Source organism: Lithobates pipiens, unplaced genomic scaffold (genome assembly GCF_037356315.1).
Source record: "Lithobates pipiens isolate NorthernLeopardFrog02 unplaced genomic scaffold, aLitPip1_a1.2 Scaffold_27, whole genome shotgun sequence".
NCBI classification, from domain to species: Eukaryota; Metazoa; Chordata; class Amphibia; order Anura; family Ranidae; genus Lithobates; species Lithobates pipiens.
Window position 1 is genome coordinate 30,316,044 of NW_027507788.1, and position 23,260 is coordinate 30,339,303.

The window sequence follows — 23,260 nt, forward strand, 5'->3', positions numbered from 1 at the left end:
TCTGCACTGACTGTGCTGTGTATATATATATATATATATATATATATATATATATATATATATACACTGCCTGCTGAATGGTTTAACACTACCTTGCTGTCATCCACCAAGGGGAGCTGACAAGAAGGAGCTCAATAGACTTATCAAGGGGTTGAATGTGTTCCCTGGGAGTGTTTATAACTGTATGAGGGCTGGGCTCACTGGAGGGGGAGAGAGATCACTGTTCCTAATCACTTGGAACAGCAGATCTCTCTCTAATTCCCCTGTCAGGATCTGAAAATAGAAGGAACAATCAGTGCAAAATATATAAAACCCTCCAAAATGCAAAATGAACACTGAAAGATTTTCACAAAAGTCAATAACAAATAATAAAAATAAAGGAAGTGCAGTGCAATATAGCAATAAAATACAGTCCAAGATGCTGCTAAGCTACAAGTCCTAGAAAGATGACTCCACCAGTGAAGATCAGAAATTTAAATAATGATAACAGACCCTCCACCTTCGATCCAAGCTCTACGATCACCTCTAGGCATGGACTCCTGAACTAATAGGTAGTCATGCAAGCAGGTTCCACACAAAAGGTAGGTAGCAGAAACAAATCAATTAGAACTTCTCCCCCAGATCGATATTCTCAATGGGGATATCAAACTGTCTGTTTATGGAAAAAAGGGAGATCTAAGTGCCCACTATGCAAACATTAAAATGCATTTTTGTCCAAAAGCAGACTACTCACATTGATTAAAACGATATAGGTATGTAGCACAACCTTGTCATCCGTGCATGGCTCCTCCCCAAACACGTTATGCTCATCACAACTTCCTCAGCGGGGCGGGGCTATGGTGTCACCCAGCAGCTTACTTATAGTGTTCCATTTTCAAGGGGTGTTCTGTTTTCCCCAGAAACCCAAGGAGTTGTAAGTGGCTGGGAGGAGGTTGTTACGGATCATGTGATCCTTAGTGACCCAGAGGACTCAGAATCGAATGCCTCTGCAAACTTACGCTGCATGGCCTCCCTGATTCTGCAAAGCCTGCCAAAGGACCCTAGGATTTGTGGTATCAAGGAGAGGGATCATTACCAGCTGGCAACCCTTCTTGATACACGTTATACGAGTAAGGTTACAGAACTCATCCTGCCTTCACAGAGGGAGCAGAGGATGAAACATCTTCAGGAGACCTTGAAGAAAGGTTTGTGTAATGCATTTCCAGACCCTGGGAGCTTACAATTTCCTGGTGCTGGACAACGTTTTGCTGAGGCTTCGTTCAGTCAGAGGAAGAGCGGTGGAGAAGGTGGCTGCCTGACTGATGCCTTTAAACAATTTTTCAGTCCTCAGTGCCAAGGTCTAATCGGTTCAAGCAACCATCGCCAGCATCTGCATTACATGGTGCAGGGATAGCTATTGGCAAGAGCATACTTGGAGACCTTTCCAACAGAGCATCCACTGGGTTACTGGGTCTTGAGGATGGAGCAGTGGCCAGAACTTGCATAATATGCAATAGAGCTACTGGCCTGTACTGCATCCAGCATTTTTTCTAAATGCACATTTAGTGCTGCTGGAGGGTTTGTACCAGATCATAGAGTGCGCCTGTCCACAGACTCTGTTGATAGGCTCACATTGATAAAAATGAATTAGTCTTGGATCAGCAGCTATCAAGCACCTGATGCTGATGTAACTGATTGAATTTTCTATGGATGTGGGGTCCCTTGAAGACTGCCTATACTGACTATCCTATTCCTCCTCAATCTTGATGATGCTAGCTTCCAACACTATTTTTGGTTTAGGGCACCACCACCACCCAAGGCCCAATTTTTCTGCCCCTGTTTAACAGGGGTATGTAATTAAAATTTTTGATATAAAATTTCAATGCAGGGCCCGTTCCTGTGCCAAATAAGAGTATCTGTGAGGGGTTACAATGTTGTGGCACCACCACCCAAGGCCCAATTTTTCTGCCCTTGTTTAACAGGGGCATGTAATTACAATTTTTGATATAGTATTTCAATGCAGGGCCCATTTCTGTGTGCAAAAAGAGTATCTTTGAGGGGTTACAGTGTTGTGGCACCACCACCACCATCCAAGACCCAATTTTTTCTGCCCCTATTTAACAGGTGTATGTAATTACAATTCCTGATATAATATTTCATGACAGGACCTGTTCTTGCGCCCAACAAGCGTAACTGTGAGGGCTTACAGTGTTGTGACACCACCATCACCAAAGGCCCAACTTTTCTGCCCCTGTTTAACAGGGGCATGTAATTACAGTTCTTGATATAATACTTCACAGCAGGGCCCGTTCCTGCGCCCAACAAGCATAACTGTGAGGGATTACAGTGTTGGGCACCACCATGACCACCAAAAGCCCAATTTTTCTGCCCCTGTTTAACAGGGGCATGTAATTCCAAATCTTGATATAATATTTCACAGCAGGGCCCGTTCCTGTGCCCAACAAGAGTAACTGTGAGGGGTTACAGTGTTCTGGTATCACCAACACCTAAGGCCCAATTTTCTACAGAATATATAGGGCAGGCCGTATAGTATATACACTGCTGTTCAGAGTATATAGGGCCTGGGGGACCCCCACGCCATTTTTTTAAAAATTTGGGTGCAGAGCTCCCCTTAATATCCATACTAGATCCAAAGGGCCTGGTAATGGTCTGGGGGGGGGGGGGGGGACCCATGCAGTTTTTTTCAATGATTTTCTCATCTTTTTCATCTATATTGCCGGGACCCGACAATACATTACAGCCGCAAGCAGTTTTAAATGATTTATTTTTTTCCTTTTGAAAGGTAATTTTGCTGTGGTACTATTCTAAACACGGGAAAACTGTGCCACTTTACAAGCATACAATGGACACCCCCCCCGGCACGATATTTAAAGGAATATTTAATTTTTATTGTTTCACTTTAAGCATTATTAAAATCACTGCTTCCGAAAAAACAGGCATTTTTAAAACTTTTTTTTGCATTGATACACGTCTCCTGGGGCAAGGCCCGGGTCCCTAAACACTTTTTATGACAATAACTTGCATATAAGCCTTTAAAATGAGCACTTTTGATTTTTTACATTCGTGTCCCATACACTTTAACGGTGTTCATATGCTCAAACAAATTTTTTGCCTGTTCGCATGTTCTGCTGCGAACCGAACCTGGGGGGGGGGGGTGTGTTTGGCTCATCCCTAGATGGCACTAACATCTCTGACCTCTGTACTTTGTACCACTTACTGCTGACCTCTGAACTCTGCCACACTACTGACCTCTGAGCTCTGCCCCACTTACTACTGACCTCTGAGGTCTGCATCACTTACTACTGACCTCTGAACTCTGCTTCTATTTTAACCACGGCCAATATTCAGCACAATAAAAAACACACCCAATTTTTACCGCTACACATGCCACACTTTCTTGTTTTTGCTACACACAGGCCTTATTACTTTCTAAGTCACTGTTACCCCATATGTTACTGGGGGATAGAATACTACTTGTTTCAGTGCGGTGCGCTGCATCCCACACCCTACTTTCCCAACCTGGGTACTGAATGATCTTGTCCTGATACGGGTGGGCACCATAGTGGGCCTTTGTCCCCTCGCCACTGCCCTCACCAGCCCTATTTGCAAGCCCGTCAGTACCTGCACTTACCCCATCCAGGTTCCGGGTGGCTTTGGTGGCTTCCCCGGCTTCTCCTCCTGGCCAATCCAGTCTCAGGACCCGCTCCCTGTCCTGATTGGCTGGGAGGAGAAGCTGTAAGATAATAGCGAATGTTGATTTGCTATTGTCACAAGTGGGTGGGCTCAGGGCATAGTGCTCTGTGCCCGAGCCCACCCTTTATGAAGTCAATTAGAGCCTCTGGCACTAATCACATGTGTCACAAAAAAAGAACCTCCATAGAATGTGTCCTGCATGGATATTAGGCGCCAGGAGCATAGAAATTAGGGGGTGCGCCCCCTATGGACGGGCCACCGCGACACCCACTCCAAATTGAAAATGTCCCCATTTTGGTTTTTATTATTATTTTCTGGCCTGTTCCTCATTTTCCAATCTCCCCTATGCAAGAATGGCATGCTCCACTCCTAGTGCCTCCTGGTTTGTGCACATCACATATCCCAGGAGGAATTTGATTCCATGCAGTGGACAGGAGACAAGGGCGGGCACGTCACCAGGGACCTGCTGCCTGAATCTGGAAGAGGCAGGCAGTTCCCAATGATGTCAGGTAGGAACATGGTGGTAAGGAACCTGTCGTGTAGCAGTGGAAAGCAGATCACAGCAGGGCAACGATGGATTCACTGGGCTGGTAAGTATTTGTATGTCACGCCCCTGACGATGCTTCTCATTGGACAAAACGCATAGGGTAGAGCCAGGGATTTGATGTCACGATGATACACGCATTGACCGCCGCCATCTTGTGGGTTGTAAATATCTGCTCATTTTTACCTTATGACGTGCTGGTTTTTATGGTTTTAAATGTGAGTACTCTGGAATTCATTTTGGAATAAATTATACAGTGACTTGATATACTGCACCATGAGGAGTCGTTTTCTCTTATTTCAACTAAAACCATTTTAGCATGGATCTAACTACTGAAAATATTGCATCATACATTGTATAAGAGAGGATAAAACCAACTTAGACCAGGTTAACCACTTCCCGCCGTCATATAGCAGAATGAGGGCCGGTAAGTGGGTAAGTTATCCTGACTGGACGTCATATGACGTCCAGCAGGATAAGCCACAATCGCATGCCTGCGGGGGTCGCGCAGTGCGGTGATCGTTGGTGTGGTGTGTCAGTCTGACACACCGCATTACCAATCTCAGCAAAGAGCCTCTGACATAGGTTCTTTACCATGTGATCAGCTGTGTCCAATCACAGCTGATGACAGTTTAAACAGGAAGAGCCGTTTATTGGCTTTTCCTCCACTCACATTGACGTGAGTAGAGAAGAGTCGATTGGCTGCTTTTTCTGACAGGGTGGGCCTGCGCTGATTGATTATCAGTGCAGCCCCCCTGAAGATGCCCACCCAGGACCACCAGGTATGCCAACCCATGACCACCAGGGTTGCCAATCAGTGCCCATTGGAGGTGCCAATCAGTGCCCATCAGTAATGCCTGGCAGTGCCTCCTCATCAGTGTTGTCTATCAGAGCCATCTATCAGTGCCTATCAGTAACGCCTATAAGTGCCCATTAGTGGCACCTATGAGAGCCCATCAGTGCCTCCTATTAATGCCATCAGTGCTGCATTTTAGTACCACCTACCAGTGCTGCATATTAGTGCCCATCAGTGCCGCCTTATCAGTGCCTGTCAGTTACAAAATTTTATAACAGAAACAAAGAAAACATATTTTTTTCAAAATTTTCAGTCTTTTTTTTATTTGTTTAGCTAAAAAAAATCCCAGTGGTGATCAAATGCCACCAAAAGAAAACTCTATTTTGGGTACAGCATTGCATGACCGCGCGATTGTCATTTAAATTGTGACAGTGCTGAAAGCTGAAAACTGGCCTGGGCAGGAAGGGGGGAAAGTGCTCATTGTTGAAGTGTTTAATATAAGATGACCTCAGATAAAATATAAAAAAATATAAAAGAAGTCTTAATTATTAACGACAGTATAGATTTTAAATAACAAATATATATAGATATACATATTGGAACTATGTACATTAGGTATAATGATAACCAAGGAAATTAAAAGTTCTGCTACCAGGACTATATATGGAGTAATTTGAAAGAGGAGAGAGCAAATAGGAGGAAAAAGTAGAAGAGGAAAAGAAGATAAAAGAAAAAGTAATCTTAGGTAGGAGAAAAAATTGACAGGGAAGAAAGAAATGAGAGGTATTGGGGGTGCCCGGGGTAGTACTGTACATGGTAATAAATACATACCATGAATGCAGAGAATGGAAGTATAAATCGAGATTACCAAGGTCTTAGTAGTAGGGAAGCATCAAAATTGGAAGGCAAAAATTGAGTCACCCAGGGATATGCCTGTTTGACCACCTATAACCTAGTGGTCCACTATTTGGGGTAAGAGGCCCGGTTTGTTGAAATTTGGTAGAGGATATCGTTATTCATTCTAGTCTGTCTGATTTACACCTTGGGTGACACCAGAAAAGAAACATGGACTTTGATGCCAGTATTTGTGGTCATTTACAGATGTACATATTTTCAGCGCTGCATATACCCATTTTTTCTGTGTTATTATTGTTACCAACAATTCTATGCTAGTTGCTCTTTAGAACCCAAGCACAATGAATACTCACTATTTTTATGGTAGGTATGTAAGTTGAGGACCATTCAGCATTAGGCGAAAGGGGATTTAAAATAAAAATAAAGGCAGGGGGTCAAAATTAGCATTTAAATACTTTGAGATACCAACGTGGAGCAATCTGCAGATAACAATATTTGCCTCTTACTTTGCTGATCTGCATCTTTTTGTGGGTGATACTGAAAGTAGTGAAGCCGGAGTATTACCATAACAGCCGGGTAACGTTCATGACAGATTTACTTTAAACAAGGTCTCATGTGTTTTTATTCTAGAGGCCATGATAAGCAAAGGTTACACCAGGGCTGGGGCAAGACAATGATTTTCAAATGTCCAGGACACAGAGGGCTGTATATGTGATCATTAAGAATTTGTAAATGGCACTACTCCATGTGATTGCACCGCTCTCTGTGCAACGAATATCAGTTTTTATGGTACTGAAAGTATTACGTTCATCTGCTTGTATCAGCATGGATCCGGCTTCACAGATCTCATCAGTGGTGCAGCCGTGTAAGGTTTCCATCACAATGTACCTTCCTGTAAGAAAAAAGTAGTTTTAAAATATTATACAGTACATTCAACCATCATTCCATTAAATAAATATAAAATAATATCCGCGCGTGGTGGAAAAAGCAAACAAAAACAGCACTATAACAAAGATATTGGGCACAGTGACAATATAAAAATATAAAGCACAACGCTATAAATTGGAATATCAAAATGATACAAGGACATGTGTACCAGATATAAAGTGCAAATGTGCAAAAACTTGTTGTGACTGCTATACAAATATTCCATATAAAACCAACATAATGTGAAAATAAACACATTAAACTATAATTTTCAGTGACATATAAAGTGCAAAATAGTGAAATCAAATAATTGTACACGTGAAAAAGTTCATAGGTGGTTTGAATTCAATGAGAGAGATTCCTTATGAAATATGGAGCATGGATCAAATTCTTGACCATGTACAGGTCCTTCTCAAAAAATTAGCATATTGTGATAAAGTTCATTATTTTCTGTAATGTACTGATAAACATTAGACTTTCATATATTTTAGATTAATTACACACAACTGAAGTAGTTCAAGCCTTTTCTTGTTTTAATATTGATGATTTTGGCATACAGCTCCTGAAAACCCAAAAATCCTATCTCAAAAAATTAGCATATTTCATCCGACCAATAAAAGAAAAGTGTTTTTAATACAAAAAAAGTCAACCTTCAAATAATTATGTTAAGTTATGCACTCAATACTTGGTCGGGAATCCTTTTGCAGAAATGACTGCTTCAATGCGGCGTGGCATGGAGGCAACCAGCCTGTGGCACTGCTGAGGTGTTATGGAGGCCCAGGATGCTTCGATAGCGGCCTTAAGCCCATCCAGAGTGTTGGGTCTTGCGTCTCTCAACTTTCTCTTCCCAATATCCCACAGATTCTCTATGGGGTTCAGGTCAGGAGAGTTGGCAGGCCAATTGAGCACAGTAATACCATGGTCAGTAAACCATTTACCAGTGGTTTTGGCACTGTGAGCAGGTGCCAGGTCGTGCTGAAAAATGAAATCTTCATCTCCATAAAGCTTTTCAGCAGATGGAAGCATGAAGTGCTCCAAAATCTCCTGATAGCTAGCTGCATTGACCCTGCCCTTGATAAAACACAGAGGACCAACACCAGCAGCTGACATGGCACCCCAGACCATCACTGACTGTGGGTACTTGACACTGGACCTCAGGCATTTTGGCATTTCCCTCTCCCCAGTCTTCCTCCAGACTCTGGCACCTTGATTTCCGAATGACATGCAAAATTAGCTTTCATCCGAAAAAAGTACTTTGGACCACTGAGCAACAGTCCAGTGCTGCTTCTCTGTAGCCCAGGTCAGGCGCTTCTGCCGCTGTTTCTGGTTCAAAAGTGGCTTGACCTGGGGAATGCGGCACCTGTAGCCCATTTCCTGCACACGCCTGTTCACGGTGGCTCTGGATGTTTCTACTCCAGACTCAGTCCACTGCTTCCGCAGGTCCTCTAAGGTCTGGAATCGGTCCTTCTCCACAATCTTCTTCAGGGTCCGGTCACCTCTTCTTGTTGTGCAGCGTTTTCTGCCACACTTTTTCCTTCCCACAGACTTCCCACTGAGGTGCCTTGATACAGCACTCTGGGAACAGCCTATTCGTTCAGAAATTTCTTTCTGTGTCTTACCCTCTTGCTTGAGGGTGTTAATGATGGCCTTCTGGACAGCAGTCTGGTCGGCAGTCTTACCCATGATTGCGGTTTTGAGTAATGAACCAGGCTGGGAGTTTTTAAAAGCCTCAGGAATCTTTTGCAGGTGTTTAGAGTTAATTAGTTGATTCAGATGATTAGGTTAATAGCTTGTTTAGAGAACCTTTTCATGATATGCTAATTTTTTGAGATAGGATTTTTGGGTTTTCAGGAGCTGTATGCCAAAATCATCAATATTAAAACAAGAAAAGGCTTGAACTACTTCAGTTGTGTGTAATGAATCTAAAATATATGAAAGTCTAATGTTTATCAGTACATTACAGAAAATAATGAACTTTATCACAATATGCTAATTTTTTGAGAAGGACCTGTATAACCCGTCACCACAGTGATGTTGAGGCTTACCAGAAAGCCAGCGACTACCCTTATTCAGGGGGGGTCACAAAAGCTTGTTGGATCTGAGATCCACTGGAAGGATTTCCCGATGTCCTGAGCGTCTCCCTCAAGAAGCCTCCATAGATGCCAGGCGACAATCAGATCTGGTCAGATATCATCAATACCAGGAAGGGCAAATATGCAATGAAAAAATTCCAATAGTGCAATATTGTGTCTTTTGGGTACTTTTAATAGTATTGCAATGCTACATATGTCGGGACCCTATGCACACATGCTCTGCCCATGCGTGATCGCCCTGATTTTTTTATCTGCAACAATTTCCTTCTTTTATCTACCTGTACTGGATGACTCACTCGTGAGTCCGATTATTTTGCATACAGCATTGCAATACTTACTATTAAAAGTACCCAAAAGAGACAGTATTGCACTATTGGAGTTTTTTCTTTGCATATTTGCACTTCCCAGTATTGTTGATATCCAGTGGCGTAACTAGAACCTTCAGGGCCCCGATGCAAGAAACCATGAAGGGCCCCCCTGAACCCCAGCCCGTTCCCTTCCCTCAGAGTCCGGCGGTGGAACTCCAAGGCGTGGTCACAGGTATGACCTTTGTGAGCCCTGTAGTTCCACCACTGGCATCAGTAGTTTTTTTTTTTTTCACTCTGGCTGGGGAGAACAGACATCGGACTGAGCGGCAATGGATGGAGCAGGAGAAGGGTACTCTGATGAACCGGCCGAGGACACAGGTCATGCAGGGAATGCACAACTAAAGAGCAGCCAGTGCGATAGTTGAGCATGGAGCTCTGCTAGTCACCCTCCACCTCCAGCCACCCGTGTGCATGGTGCACTGGTACCCCTAGCTGCCTATGCTGCTGACGGCCATAAGTAGAGGGGGCTGCATGGGCCCCCTCCAGCACAGGGCCCAGTTGCGGTCGTGACTGCTGCACCCCCTATAGTTACGCCCCTGATGATATCTGACCGAATCTGATCGTTGCCCGGCATCTGTGGAGGCTTCTGGTGGGAGATGCTCAGGACATCGGGACATCCTTCTGGTGGCTCTCAGATCCAACAAGCGTTTGTGATCCCCCTGAATAAAGGTGGTCACTGGCTTTCTGGTAAACTTCTTACCTCACTGTGGTGACGGGTTATACATGGTCAAGAATTTGATCCATTCTCCATATTTCATAAGGAATCTCTCTCATTGAATTTAAGCCACCTATGAACTTTTTCACGTCTACAATTATTTGATTTCACTATTTTGCACTTTATACTGTATGTCACTGGAAATAATAGTTTAATGTGTTTATTTTTGCATTATGTTGGTTTTATATGGAATATTGTATAGCAGTCACAATAAATTTTTGCACATTTGCACTTTATATCTGGTACACATATCCTTGTGTCATTTTGATGGTCCAATTTATAGCGCTGCATTTTATATTTCTCATCATTCCATTGAAATGTGTATTTTTTTTCTTAGTTTTTGTTCTGGAAAGTGCAGTAAAATCAAAGTTCACAAACATTAATTAATGTTATACTTCAACGGACTAGTTGGTTTATGGTCTTTATTAAGCCTTTTCTAAAATTATTTTTTAGTGTACCCCATGTAGGAGCCGCTGGTGAATAGGGATCCCCCACCCTGCACAGCCAGGCACACAAATCTTCATAGCTTCCCAAAGTCAAGAAACAGTCCATCGTGGCCGTCCATAAGGAGCAGAGGGGTACCACCCCCCTAATCTCTATGCACCCAGCCCCTAATCTGCATGCAGAGTGCTGGACGCATTGAGTTCTATGGGCGTTGTGACGCACATGATTAGAGCATGAGGCTCTAAATGGTTTAAGAAAGGGTGGGCTCCGGGTGGGAATAGAGATATTATGGGATGCCTACCTGATCTAGAACTCTTCAGGGACAGCTTTCCCATATAAAATCTATATACACTTCTCTCCCTCTTCCTCCAGCACACTTGCTTGTTGAAATCCTAGCTAGCGCACTGATAATTGATCTGGAAAAAAGGCAACCGTCAGATCTTGTAGCAAAAGCCCTTTACAGGCAGGGACCCCAGGCCCCTTGGGTTGTGTAGAAAATACAGTGCCCAGCTTACATCCCTGTGGCTACTGATTACAGCACCACCTCTTCAGGCACTACCAGCACGACTGGCTGCAGCTGCCCCTTTCACTAGCCCACCTGGCTACTTCTCCACAATCCTCCTAGACCGACACTCACCAGCCACCTGGCTGACTTCTCCCTGGAGATCTCCTGGACGTGCTGACTCTCTCCCGCTGTCATCACACTTGCTTCTGTTCATGCAGCAAAGGACTCCTCCATGTGTTGTTAGAGGATCCCTCTAGCACCCCGAGCCCCAGGCCTGAGGTCACCCCCTCCAGACTAGGGGGCACCCTCAAGGGCAACCGACAGCCTCCTCAGTACTCCATCCCTAGCTTCCCCTGGACTTCCCCCTGCCAGCCGATTTGCTGGGGATTGGCTGAAGCCCTCCTCAATACTCCTCCTAACCTTCCACCAATTCTTCTGGAAGCTTCTCCAAAGTTCCAGCAAGTAGGGGGAGGTACCAGAGGTGCTGCCTGATGAGTCATCCAGCCTTCCTGAGTCACTTACCCTGACCAAGATTCAACCCAGCTTGGTTCTCAGCCAAGCTAAAATTTACTCACACTAAACACTAACTGTGTACACCTACACTAGCAAGTGTGCTGGAGGAAGATAGAGAGAAGTGTATATAGACTGTATATAGGAGAGTTGTCCCTGAAGAGTTCTAAATCAAGTGGGTATCCCATAATATCCCTATTTCCTATCCAAGTTTTATCCCCTCAATAAAATACAAAAAAGAAGCACTGGGCTGTTTCTTGACTCTGGGAAGCTGTGAAGATTCATGTGCCTGGTTGCGCAGGGTACGCTACCCCAAATAGACTCTACACATTTGATGCAATGCTTCTCTTCTTCTAAATTAGGCACCTTACATTCAGGAGAGCTGCCTAGCTGGAGACATTGTAGTCTTTATAAGCAATTAATGCTGCACCTCCAGTCAAAAATTAGAGATTCAGAGTCTCTCACCCACACCCTGAAAAATGTAAATGTCACATAAAAAAAACCACATATAATAATCCATTTACTCCACATCTGACAGATGGCTATACCTTGATTTTCTGTCCTTGTATAGTGCACACAGCGTTTTTCATCCCCAGTACATTGTAAATTGTTATATCTTAGGCATCGATCAGAGTTGGGATAGTAGCAGGTTGGGCAGACCAATCCATTGACGTCATTGCTGATGGATGGCACTACAGACAAAGGTATATGATAGTTCGATGATATAGTAAGACAACTGTGATAAATACTGACTTAATCTCAGAATTACTGGGATACTATCAGAGTAGCTGGTAGGTGTATTGCTGTAGTCTGTCACCTGAAAACAGTTCTAGGGAAGAACAAATCCATGTAGCATCTCTAGCTTAGAAGTAGTGCTGCTTCCAGAAGTCAGGTCATTACAGAAGACAAGGGGTCATTCTTGGGGTCTGGAGAAAAATTTATTTCACCTCCACATACACAGTCTTTTTCACAGTGAATATGTGGAATAAACTCCCACATTGGCTGGCCAGCTTAGTAGATTGTTAAAAAAAAAAAAAAAGGATGCATTCCCTAATGAAAAAAATATAACTGTACAGGGGCGTTGCTAGGTCTACAAAAGATCTGGGGCTAGAGCCCATAGCAGCATAGTAAAGAAGGTCATACACATGTATATAATATATGTGTGTGTATATATAGCTATATCACCAGAGAGCCTCCCCCTTAAATCAGGGTCACCAGAGAGCCAGGGGACCCCTGCAGAGACACAGAGCTATGGGCCCCACATTTGGGGATATAGCCCCAAAAGCCACACCCTAGCAACGTCACTGTAACTGTGTACTAACATTTATAGGTAATCACCAGGGATTGTTGATCCAGGGAATATGTGATTGGCTCCTGGGGGATTAGGAAGTCATTTATTTTTCCCCACTGGAGCAAATTGGATGTATAGGATTGGCATAGTGGGGTTTTCTGTTTATGTATTATTTTATTGCTTGAGCTAGGTAGACTAGTGTCTTCTTTCAACCTGACTTGCTATGTAACTATATGTAGCCAGGTTGGTAACAACAATCTGCACCATTCCTAGGATCCTGTGCTGCCATATGATATCAATCAATAAGTAGAACAGAATAGAAGGCATTACAAGAGATACATACCAGTTGGGAATGGCCTTTGACACATATTCTGGTTACAGCATGTGGTGTTGATCAGAATGGTCTTGGTGGAGCTGCGGATGCTCCCAGCTCGGTTGCATTCACTGGATTTACCACATCGTTGAGTTGCCATCACTGTATCGCTCCCAGCTGAAATAGAAATGATATCTAAGACTGCTTTCACACTGGGGTGGGTGGGCATTGGCGGTAAAACCAATGGCTTTACCATCATTTAAAAGAGCTATTCCATCTCTAGCTGTGCGCTTTTAACCGAATAAAGGGTTAAATGCACCCATGTAGCGCCGCTGCCCCAAATATGCTGCTTGCAGGACATTTTTTAACCAGCGCATCACCCCAGTGTGAAAGCATTCTGGCTTTCACACTGGGACTGCAGGGGAGGAGTTTTTTAGATGATTTATGTGGGGGATCCTTCCAGCACCCGAGCCTAGGCCTGAGGTCACTCCCCCCAGATTAGGGGACACTCTGCGAGGGCCTCTGACAAACTCCTCAGCACTCCATCTCCATCTTCCATTGCTGGTATGACTCATGGCTACCCATGAAATGACCCACCGACATCAGCCCATTTGCTGGGGATCGGCTGAGACCCTCACAAATATTCCACACAGCCCCTCCCTTCCTCCATCCACCACATCTAGAAGCCTCTCCAAGGTTTCAGAAAACAGGGGGTGGCCCTAGAAGAGCTGTCTGAATGAGCCATCCAGCCTCCCTGAGTCACTCAACCCTGGCTCAGATTCAACCAAGGCCTGGCTCTCAGTCAAGCCAATTTGCCTACACTAATGGCGCGTACACATGATCGGAATTCAGGCCAGCAAAAGACCAATGAGAGCCTTTCATCGGAAAATGCGACTGTGTGTATGCTCCATCAGAATTTAGCTGCCCGAATTCCCGCCAGCAAAAATTTTAAAGCATGTTCTCAATTTTCTCAATGGAAATTCCAATCGTGTGTATGCAATTCCGACACGCAAAAACTCACACATGCTCAGATTCACCTACGAGATGGAAGCTATTGGCTACTAGGTATTGAACTTCCTTTTTCTAGTCCCATCATATGTGTTGTACATCACCACGTTCTTGGCGGTCAGAATTTGGTGTGACCGTGTGTATGCAAGACTGCTTGGGCGGAATTCCGTCGGAATTCCGTCGGGAAAACCATCAGACATTTTTCCGACCATAATTCCGATCATGTGTACGCGGCATCACAGCTAACTATATACGCCTAGCACACTATCTAGAGTTTGCTACATATGTTTTGTCTAATTTTTATTTGAGCACACAATTTAGTTGTTTAGGTAGCACTACACTAATTTATCCATTACAATAACTTATTGTCTTTTGGTTCCTCCCCCTCCTTCTTACAAAGCTGAGAAAAGGTTTCACTATTATCGACAAAGGCACAGTACCCTTTTTAAGCGGCAACGCAACACTTCCTGCTTTCTGGCCTAGGCTGGACCTCGCTTCCCTACTGGGATTGCCCTATCAATCCTATTCCAGGAGGCAGTGTGCTAATGACTGTACATGCACACCACAACATTCAGCAGTCATGCAGTATGGTATGTGCATGGGCTCAGTTGCCATCAGTCACTACAATGTCCATATACCAGAAATCAGCAGCATTTGTGTGCATGTTCAGAAATTCTGAACAACGGAAAATTGTTTAGTTTAATTTTGTTTTCATTCATAAAATACATAATTTAGTTCTGTTATTTTATTTATATTACGTTTTTCGCATAATTCGTAAAGGTGTCAATATTCGTTATACCAAAACTATTTGTTTTGTATGTATATCAATTTAATTCGATATTTATGTTTGTATACATATTCGTGATAACGATTCGTAGTTTTTAAAGTCGTTTGTTTATTGAATCCATGAGCACACACAATGGGGGTTATTTACTAAAGGAAAATCCACTTTGCACTGCAAGTGCACTTGGAAGTAAAGTCGCTGTAGATCTGAGGGGGATATGCAAGGAACATAAAAAACTGTATTTTAGCTTGCATGTGATTGGATGATAAAATCAGCAGAGCTTCCATTCATTTCAGATCTACCCCTTAGATTTAGAGCGACACTTTCAAGTGCATTTGCAGTGCAAAGTGGATTTGCTTTTCGTAAATAACCCCCATTGTGTGTGTTCATGGATTCAATAAACAAATGACTTTCCAAACTAAGAATTCTTATCACAATGACAATATCTCTTCTCCTCGCCTCAAATACAATACAACACCCTTCTCACTCAGTTCTCAGGAATGCACTTTGCCAGTAATCCAACCTCCAGCACAAAATGAATCAGCTGATTGGCCTGCAAGTGTGGGTTCACACAGGGGCGGTTTCAAAGTCATCTGACTCTGAAGCCGCCCCGTACAGCGAGACTTCAGCGCAGCTTGGAAAACGACTTCTGAATAGAAGTAAATGCAAGCTGCAGTCACCCCAAAGTAGTACGGGAGCCTTTTTCTAAGTCGGAGCGGCTTGAGTCACTCCTGTTAGAACGGTTCCATTGCATGCATGGAGCGCGACTTGTCAGGCAGCTAAGTTTCCCGATAGGTCGCCCCTTTGTGAACTGGCACTAAGATTTACTCTGAGTTGACCTTTTGTTTCATTGGACCTCTAATGAACGAACAAATCACGTCAAATTCATTTGTTATTTTTACTATAATTTCTTTCATATTAGTTGAAATTCGTTATTTATTTTCTTCGGACATTCAGTGGAATTTCTATTTGTTACAAAAATGAATTGCACATGTCTAATGCCACATACACACGATCAGAATTCCGGCCAGAAAAAGACAGATGAGAGCTTTTCATTGGAAAATGCGACCGTGTGTATGCTCCATCGGAATTTAGCTGTCCGAATTTCCGCCAGCCAAAAATTGATAGCATGTTGTCAATTTTCCCAACGGAAAAACTTTCTATCGGTAATTCCGATCGTGTGTATGCAATTCCGACAAGGCAAAAATCATGCTCAGATTCAACTACGAGACAGAAGATATTGGCTACTTGCTATTGAACTTCCTTTTTCTAGTCCCGTTGTACGTGTTGTACGTCACCGCGTTATAAATGATCGGAATTTGATGTGACCGCGTGTAAGCAAGACAGCTTGAGCCGAATTCTGTCGGAATTCCGTTGGGAAAACCATCAGAGTTTTTTCCGACGAGAATTTCGATCGTGTGTACGCGGCATAAGAAATTCCCTGTGCAGGTGTGCCACAGGTCTCTACCAGGTCCCAGTTACTGCTGTTTTTATATATATATATATAACAGCATGGGAGATGAACAGGGGAGGTGAGATTGATGCAGGGGTGAAGTTCTGCTTTACTCTTTCTGTTCATCTTACCTTAACACTTAGCCTATCCTCTCAAATTATCACTTTAAAAGTCCTCTAAGCCCCTGTACACACGGTCAGAGATTTCGGCAACCAAATCTGTCGGATTTTGTCCGTCGAATTTTGTCCATCGGATCTTGTCCGAAACTGTTGCATACACACGGTCGGACTAAGTTGTTGAAAAATCTGATCATTCAGAACGTGATGACGTAATTTCGTTACGATGGGACTACGTTCAGGCTAGTAGCCAATAGCTTTGATGTAGGAATTTGATCTGAGCATGCGTGGCACTTGGTCCGATCAAAATTCTCTACACATGATTGGAGTATGTCCGATCGAACCAGTTGGTCGGGAAATATTTCCAACATGTTGGAAAATTGGGTCCGACGGATATTCCGACGGAATCAGTCCGATGCATACCACACACAGTCGGATTATCCGACGACACGGTCCGATAGGACACATTCTGACGGATTCTCCGACCGTGTAACACAGACACTGCATCACTTATATAACCCCTAAAATTAACTCTTAACCTTATCCCAACAACAAAACCTTAAAAGAAAAGTATGGTATTTCAAAATACCAAACGAACAAACTCACCTGGATTTAGAATCGGTCTGATTCTGCATCTGTCCCCTGCTGCCTCTACATTGAGAAATAAGCCATTAAAGACCACTGATTGCTCAGTTCTTGGTCTTCAGTGAACAGAGAGCTGGTCACTCTCTGTCACCACTCTCTGCTTTGCCCCCTCCAGTGCTCACTGGAACGGCGACCTGTGGAGGGGTTTGAAGCGGCTGAGCTAGCTGTCATTCAGTCATCTGGATGAATCCCAACATTAAAGTCGGGATCCCTCCAGAGTCTGGATTAGCTGAGTAATGCCATCTGACTGTTGACTTTAGCCCGCTGTTGGCTGAATCTGGGTCACAGAAGTGCAGAACTAAGTGCACTTCTTTCACCCACAGGAGAAGTAGGGCCAAAAAGAGCTAATTCTAACCTGCATCTAATTTCCTTAATCTAAACATACATTTAGTACCACAACCCTCGGATTAGCCTATTTCAACCTATCTAACCAAAAAAAATTTAAGTAGCTCCTCAATTATCCTAATGATACCTATTCTATAGGGCTGATCCTGCAATTCCTATGAATTGTACTAATTTGTGTGGTGCAAAAAAAAAGCATCAAGTAAAAGAACTCTGAAGATGGCAAAATGGAGATGCAAGTGGTTAACCGAACACATTAACGCTGAGTGAAACTTTATACATTGCAGGATCTTACATTATACTTTCGAGCTGAACAATTGGCAGATGCCAGTGGACATTGAGTCCACGGTACCAACTGCTGGCCTCCTGCTGTGTGTGAGCACAGCAGGAGCAAGCCATCGGCGGTGGGCACCCTCCCCAGAGTAAAACTGCTATGGGGCGGGCCGGTAGAAGTTAAAGTAGAAGTCCAGTTAAATTCTAACTATGCTTAAACCTACTCCCACCTCCAATCTCTGCCTATAACTACCCTGTTAAAGAAAGATGTCTATACTTATCTATTCGGAGGGTGCATCGGTTCAGTCCTATGATCGACTCCCAGGACTGGCTTCAGGGAAGAGAAGAGATAGCTGACAACGGCTGCAGAAACTATGCAGTGATGTCACCCATAGGCTTACTCTGGGGCATCCGTTGTCGGCTGTCCCTCCTCTACACGGAGGCCAGTGCTGGGATCATGTGAACTGACCGAAGTGACCTCGAAATAGGTAAGTATAGACATCTTTCCTTTGACAAGGTAGTTATAATGGGCTTAGAATGTGAGTACGAGCAGGTTTAAGTATAGTTACGACTTCCACTTTAATATCCTCCTGGCAGAGAAAACGAGAGGCATTTTTCAACCTTTGAACATTTTACCTGCAATCCATTTACCATATTACATGTACTGTATACAAAAAACAGATATACCATACATAATCCTTGTTCTTTCATATACACAGACATCTTCATCATGTGAACACAAGATCGCTTCAGGCTTTTCGCTGTTGTAAATAGCGAGACAATTCTGACAAATTTTACACCAGATAAAATATCCTGGAAAAAACAGATACAAGTCAGTGAAGAGGACAGGAACTAGATCATAGGTTTTTCACTGTACATGAAGTCAGCTGTGTGCTGAAAATCCCCTCCCCTCCCCATATCACCTTCATTATAAACAATCTCTAAATTTCACTACAGAAGTTAAGGGTACACATCAATAGGTGAAGGTGATGTTAGGTCAGACGGGATGGTGAAGGTTTCACGGGCAAAGACTCCCCAGGAGAACATACAGTGGGGATAACTGAAAGTTTCATTTCACCCAAAGTATTGGTATGAATTGAGATATACTGTATTGCTTAAATTCTTCATTTAGGGGAAATGCATTGGAGTTAATAGTACATTCAAAATGAAGGGGTTTTTTTTTGTTGGTATTTTTGTCTTTGGCCATATTGGATGGCGATTTAATATTTTAAATCATGGTATTACCAGCCAATAGGGATGAGCAAATCTGCCTGGGTTTGAATCATTTGGGGTTCATTGAATTATGAAGTCTGGCAAGCACAAACTTGGGATTGAACCTCTTTGAAGTCCGTGAAGAATGAATTTTGGTACCAAATTTTGACCATTTTCATGGCTAATGGTTTTCAAGGTATTGTAAAAAAAAAAAAAAAAAAAGGGCAGGGGAAGTTGGATGCTGGCATAGGGAATATTTAACATAGAAAAAGAAAATTTTTTTAAATACTGTATGGCAGAGAGAGGGTTCTCCTTTTAATGCGACCTCAAGGTTGACATGCGAAAAACACCAATCCTCTCGAATACATGGAACAAAACAATTTTCAGAGATAGTGTCAGAAACACTGTATTTGAGCATCACGTATTTTGGAAGTGTACATGATTTTTACATTTTTAGATTTTCTTTAGCTTAAATACAGCAGCAGCAACCTGATGTGATTCATTACAACTTTGCAGGGTTTTTTTTAAGTAGTTTTGGCTGCAACACTTGATTTTTTTTATTCTAGTAGCAAAAAGTCTGAATTGAACAATGGAAGTAGCAGACACAACACATCTAAAGCGACAAGAATGTTTACTCTTAAAATTGAAAAAAAGGTAAAGCCCTCGACGTTGTGCAAATTGGCCAGCGGTACTACAGTTTTAATAGTAGTATAGTTTGTCATTTTTTGCAGTACCAAACAGCATTGTCTTAAAAGTTTAAACAAATGTCAAGAAAGAGCATGCAAATTTCATTAAAAACCACCACACCACATTTCCCAAACACCCGCCCATCCCCATATTCCCAATTATTCTCAAAGTATTCAAAATATAGCCTTAAAGTATGTGTTTGGTAGAAATTGGCTAGTATGTGTGAATAGGCAGCAAATAGAAGGAGACAAGGCAGGCTTTTTATTTGCAAAAGCAATTAAAATGTATTATCTAAAGACAATAGCCACAAATATTGTTCAGTGGCTGGACAGTATGTAAGCAGCTTTGTTAGGTCACAGTATAAGTGGTATAGAGGAGGCAGGTTAGCTGGTTTTATCCTAAAATAAAAGGTAGAGTCTGTTATGTTAGAGACAATAGCCACAAATATTATACAAGAACTGGACAGTGCAATGGGTTTCTGCTGCTGTCCCTCAAAAAAAAAAAAAAAAAAAAAGCAGGCATAAAATGATAATTAAAAGGTGAGCATTGTTGATGTGCCTTCTTCCTCCTTATGTCTTCCTTTCTACACTGTCCTTCTTTTCACCTTCTTCTCCAACTCCATTTCCTTCTCCTTACACCTTAACCTTATCCTGCCTTATGTCTTCCTTTCTACATGGTCCTTAAGTTAAAATTTCACACACTCTCGTGGAATGGCGACAAATTACGGTACTTAAAATCTCCATAAAGCGACAAAGGATCCCAGAAGCAACAAGAATTTTGGGGTCAATTCCCTAAGATTTACCACATGCAGTAAGGGTATCATGTTACTCATTTGCATAAATGATTGCATGCAGTAAATAAAGTCTAATTCTTTAAAGAAAAAAAAAAACTATTTTGTGGTAAACAACGAAATAGAAAAAAAAATGTCTGTAAATATCGCAAAAAATTGTGTAATCTGTTAAGTCCAATTCACAAACGAAACAGGAACCAAAAAAGGTGCGATATTTAACACCACCCTTTTGGTGGGGTACAAGAAAGAGGGGCCTATTCAAACCCTCAGAAAGGGGCATTCCACCCACCGAGAGCCTAATTCAACCCACAGAAGACCCACAGAATAGGGCCTAATTCCACCCGCAGAAAGGGGTGCAATATTACCCTCAGAGAGGGGGTCTAATTCTACCCAAAGAGGACCCACAGAAATTTGACACTTTTCCATAACCATTGGCACACAATTTCTTTTTTATTTTTTTATTAAATCAAATGGCATGAAGTGCAAATTAAATTCTAACATCGACTGATATTTACCATCAAGAACGTTAAAAAATAAAATAAAAAACTTTTTTTTTTAAGTAAACCTTTCCAAAAGTGCAGCAATAGAGTATGTCAACCATGACAATTACTCCAGGTAGAAGTGACCTCTTGAAGGGGTCATTGTACTTTTGATTATATACACCATTACAACAAGTTAAACTTGGATAGGAACAAGAATTTGAGAAAGTAGTTCTGCCTTCAAATACAGATTACTGTAAAAAATGTTAGATTAAAAAAATGTTTTCACTTAGGGGTGCACTCACTTTTGTTGCCAGCGGTTTAGACATTAATGGCTGTGTGTTGAGTTATTTTGAGGGGACAGCAAATTTACACTGTTATACAAGCTGTACACTCACTACTTTACGTTGCAGAAAAGTGTAATTTCTTCAGTGTTGTCACATGAAAAGTTAGAATAAAATATTTACAAAAATGTGAGGGCTGTACTCACTTTTGTGAGATACTATCAATGAAAAATAAAAAAGTAAAAACATGTAAATAAAATAAAATAAATAAAAATAATAAATGTACAAGCACCCCATCTTTCCATACATACTATACTTCTAGGGCCATAATTCATGATTGACTCTTAACTTTAATCTTCATGACCTCTGTTTTCAGAAAGTATATGCTTGGAAGTTATAAGTTATTTGCAAAAGCTACAAATACATTTTTACAATACATTTTTTTTTTAAAATGCCCAGTAGGCAAGTGGTTAAGCGATCAGTCAGTGCCTAAAAGCCCTACACTAATCTGCCCCTATGCACTTTATCAGCCACACTTCCTGTGCTTTCCCTATTACAGCTAAACAAATTGCCAAATTGGCTGCTGGGAAACTTTATTGACCCTCTGGTGTATTTAGGTCTAGCAGAACTCTCTCACATTTTTTCTTAAAATAATTATACACGATTTATATTGTGCCAACAGTTTACGCAGCACTGTACAATGATCATGCTTAGTAATAATGTTGGATGCATTCTTTATGCTGTAGACTCTAATTACGATGGGTGCTGATAAGTATTAAGCTCTATCCAGAAACAATTGAGCTAGAAAGCTGTAAATTGCAGGGTGTACTGTACAATTTGTCTATATTCAATGGTGCAAAAACCAACAACCTATGATTTTAACTTATCTTTCTTTTTCAGATCCAAATTGAACATGGCAGCACCTCCAAAGAATTTAACATGGAAGAGCATAGGACCATAATCAAGTTCCTGTTTCTCCAAGGGAAAGGTGCAAAGCAGATCCATGATGAAATGTCACAAACTTTGTATGACAGTGGCCCTTGATATGCAACAGTTAAATGTTGGGTTTTCAATTTTAAAACTGGCCATTTCGGTGTTGAAATTGAGAAAACCATTGGAAGCCCTGTTTCTGTCTCTGTGCCTGCAAATGTGAAAGTAATCCATGACATAATCACGGAGGACTGCCGAATATCAGCCAAAAGTAATGCTACATATCTGAGAATATCACATGAGAGAGTTGGTGCCATTATCCACAACCACTTGGAAATGAGAAAGCTTGCAGCAAAGTGGATTCCAAAACTTTTGAAAACCGAACAAAATAGGAGACGTGTGGAGACATTGGTGGCTGTTTTGGAACATTTCGCAAGAAAGTATTCAGATTTCCTGGACAAACTGGCTACTGGTGATGAGAAATATATCTACTGTTGTGATCCTGAGACAAAGGACACAAAGAACTTCTTTGGCCTGGGGGGACCACCGTGACTCCATTCCTTAGCCCCTGTACACACGGTCGGAGATTTCCACAACCAAATCCGTCGGATTTTGCCCATCGGATTTTGTCCGTCGGATTGTGTCCGAAACTGTTGCATACACACGGTCGGACTAAGTTGGCGAAAAATCCGATCTTTCAGAACGTGATGACGTAATTTCGTTACAATGGGACTACATTCAGGCTAGTAGCCAATGGCTTTGATGTAGGAATTTGATCTGAGCACTTGGTCCGATCAAAATTCTCTACACATGATCGGAGTATGTCCGATCGGCCCAGTTGGCCGGAAATATTTCCAACATGTTGGAAAATTGGGTCCGACGGATATTCCGACGGAATCAGTCCGATGCATACCACACACAGTCGGATTATCCGACGACACGGTCCGATAGGACACATTCCGACGGATTCTCCGACCGTGTGTACAGGGGCTAAGGAATGGAGTCACGGTGGTCCCCCCAGGCCAAAGAAGTTATTTGTGCAAAGGTCAGCACAGAAGCAAATGGCAACAGTTTTTTGGGATAAGAAGGGAGTTCTGCTGGTGGACTACCTCCAAAAGGGATCAACCATCAATGCAACATATTACTCTTTTTTATTGATGAAGTTGAGGCAAAATATCAAGGAAAAATGTTGAGGAAAGCTCT

The 23,260-nt window shown here is 42.3% G+C and overlaps 1 protein-coding gene across 2 annotated transcripts in view; it reads right to left on the reverse strand.

The window, feature by feature from the left end:
- Nucleotides 1-5,241: 5,241 nt before the first annotated feature.
- LOC143933719 (uncharacterized) overlaps nt 5,242-23,260 on the reverse strand; it is a 48,475-nt gene continuing 30,456 nt past the window's right edge. Inside the window, exons 5-8 of one of the 2 annotated variants that reach the window (XM_077456714.1) lie at nt 18,363-18,488; nt 13,085-13,231; nt 11,999-12,142; nt 5,242-6,780 (exon numbers count right to left, since the gene is read on the reverse strand). In XM_077456714.1, the coding sequence (XP_077312840.1) occupies nt 6,569-6,780; nt 11,999-12,142; nt 13,085-13,231; nt 18,363-18,488 (629 nt within the window). In that variant the 3' untranslated portion in view covers nt 5,242-6,568. The remainder of the gene's footprint in view (nt 6,781-11,998; nt 12,143-13,084; nt 13,232-18,362; nt 18,489-23,260) is intronic. The other variant, XM_077456713.1, reaches the window with a different exon arrangement.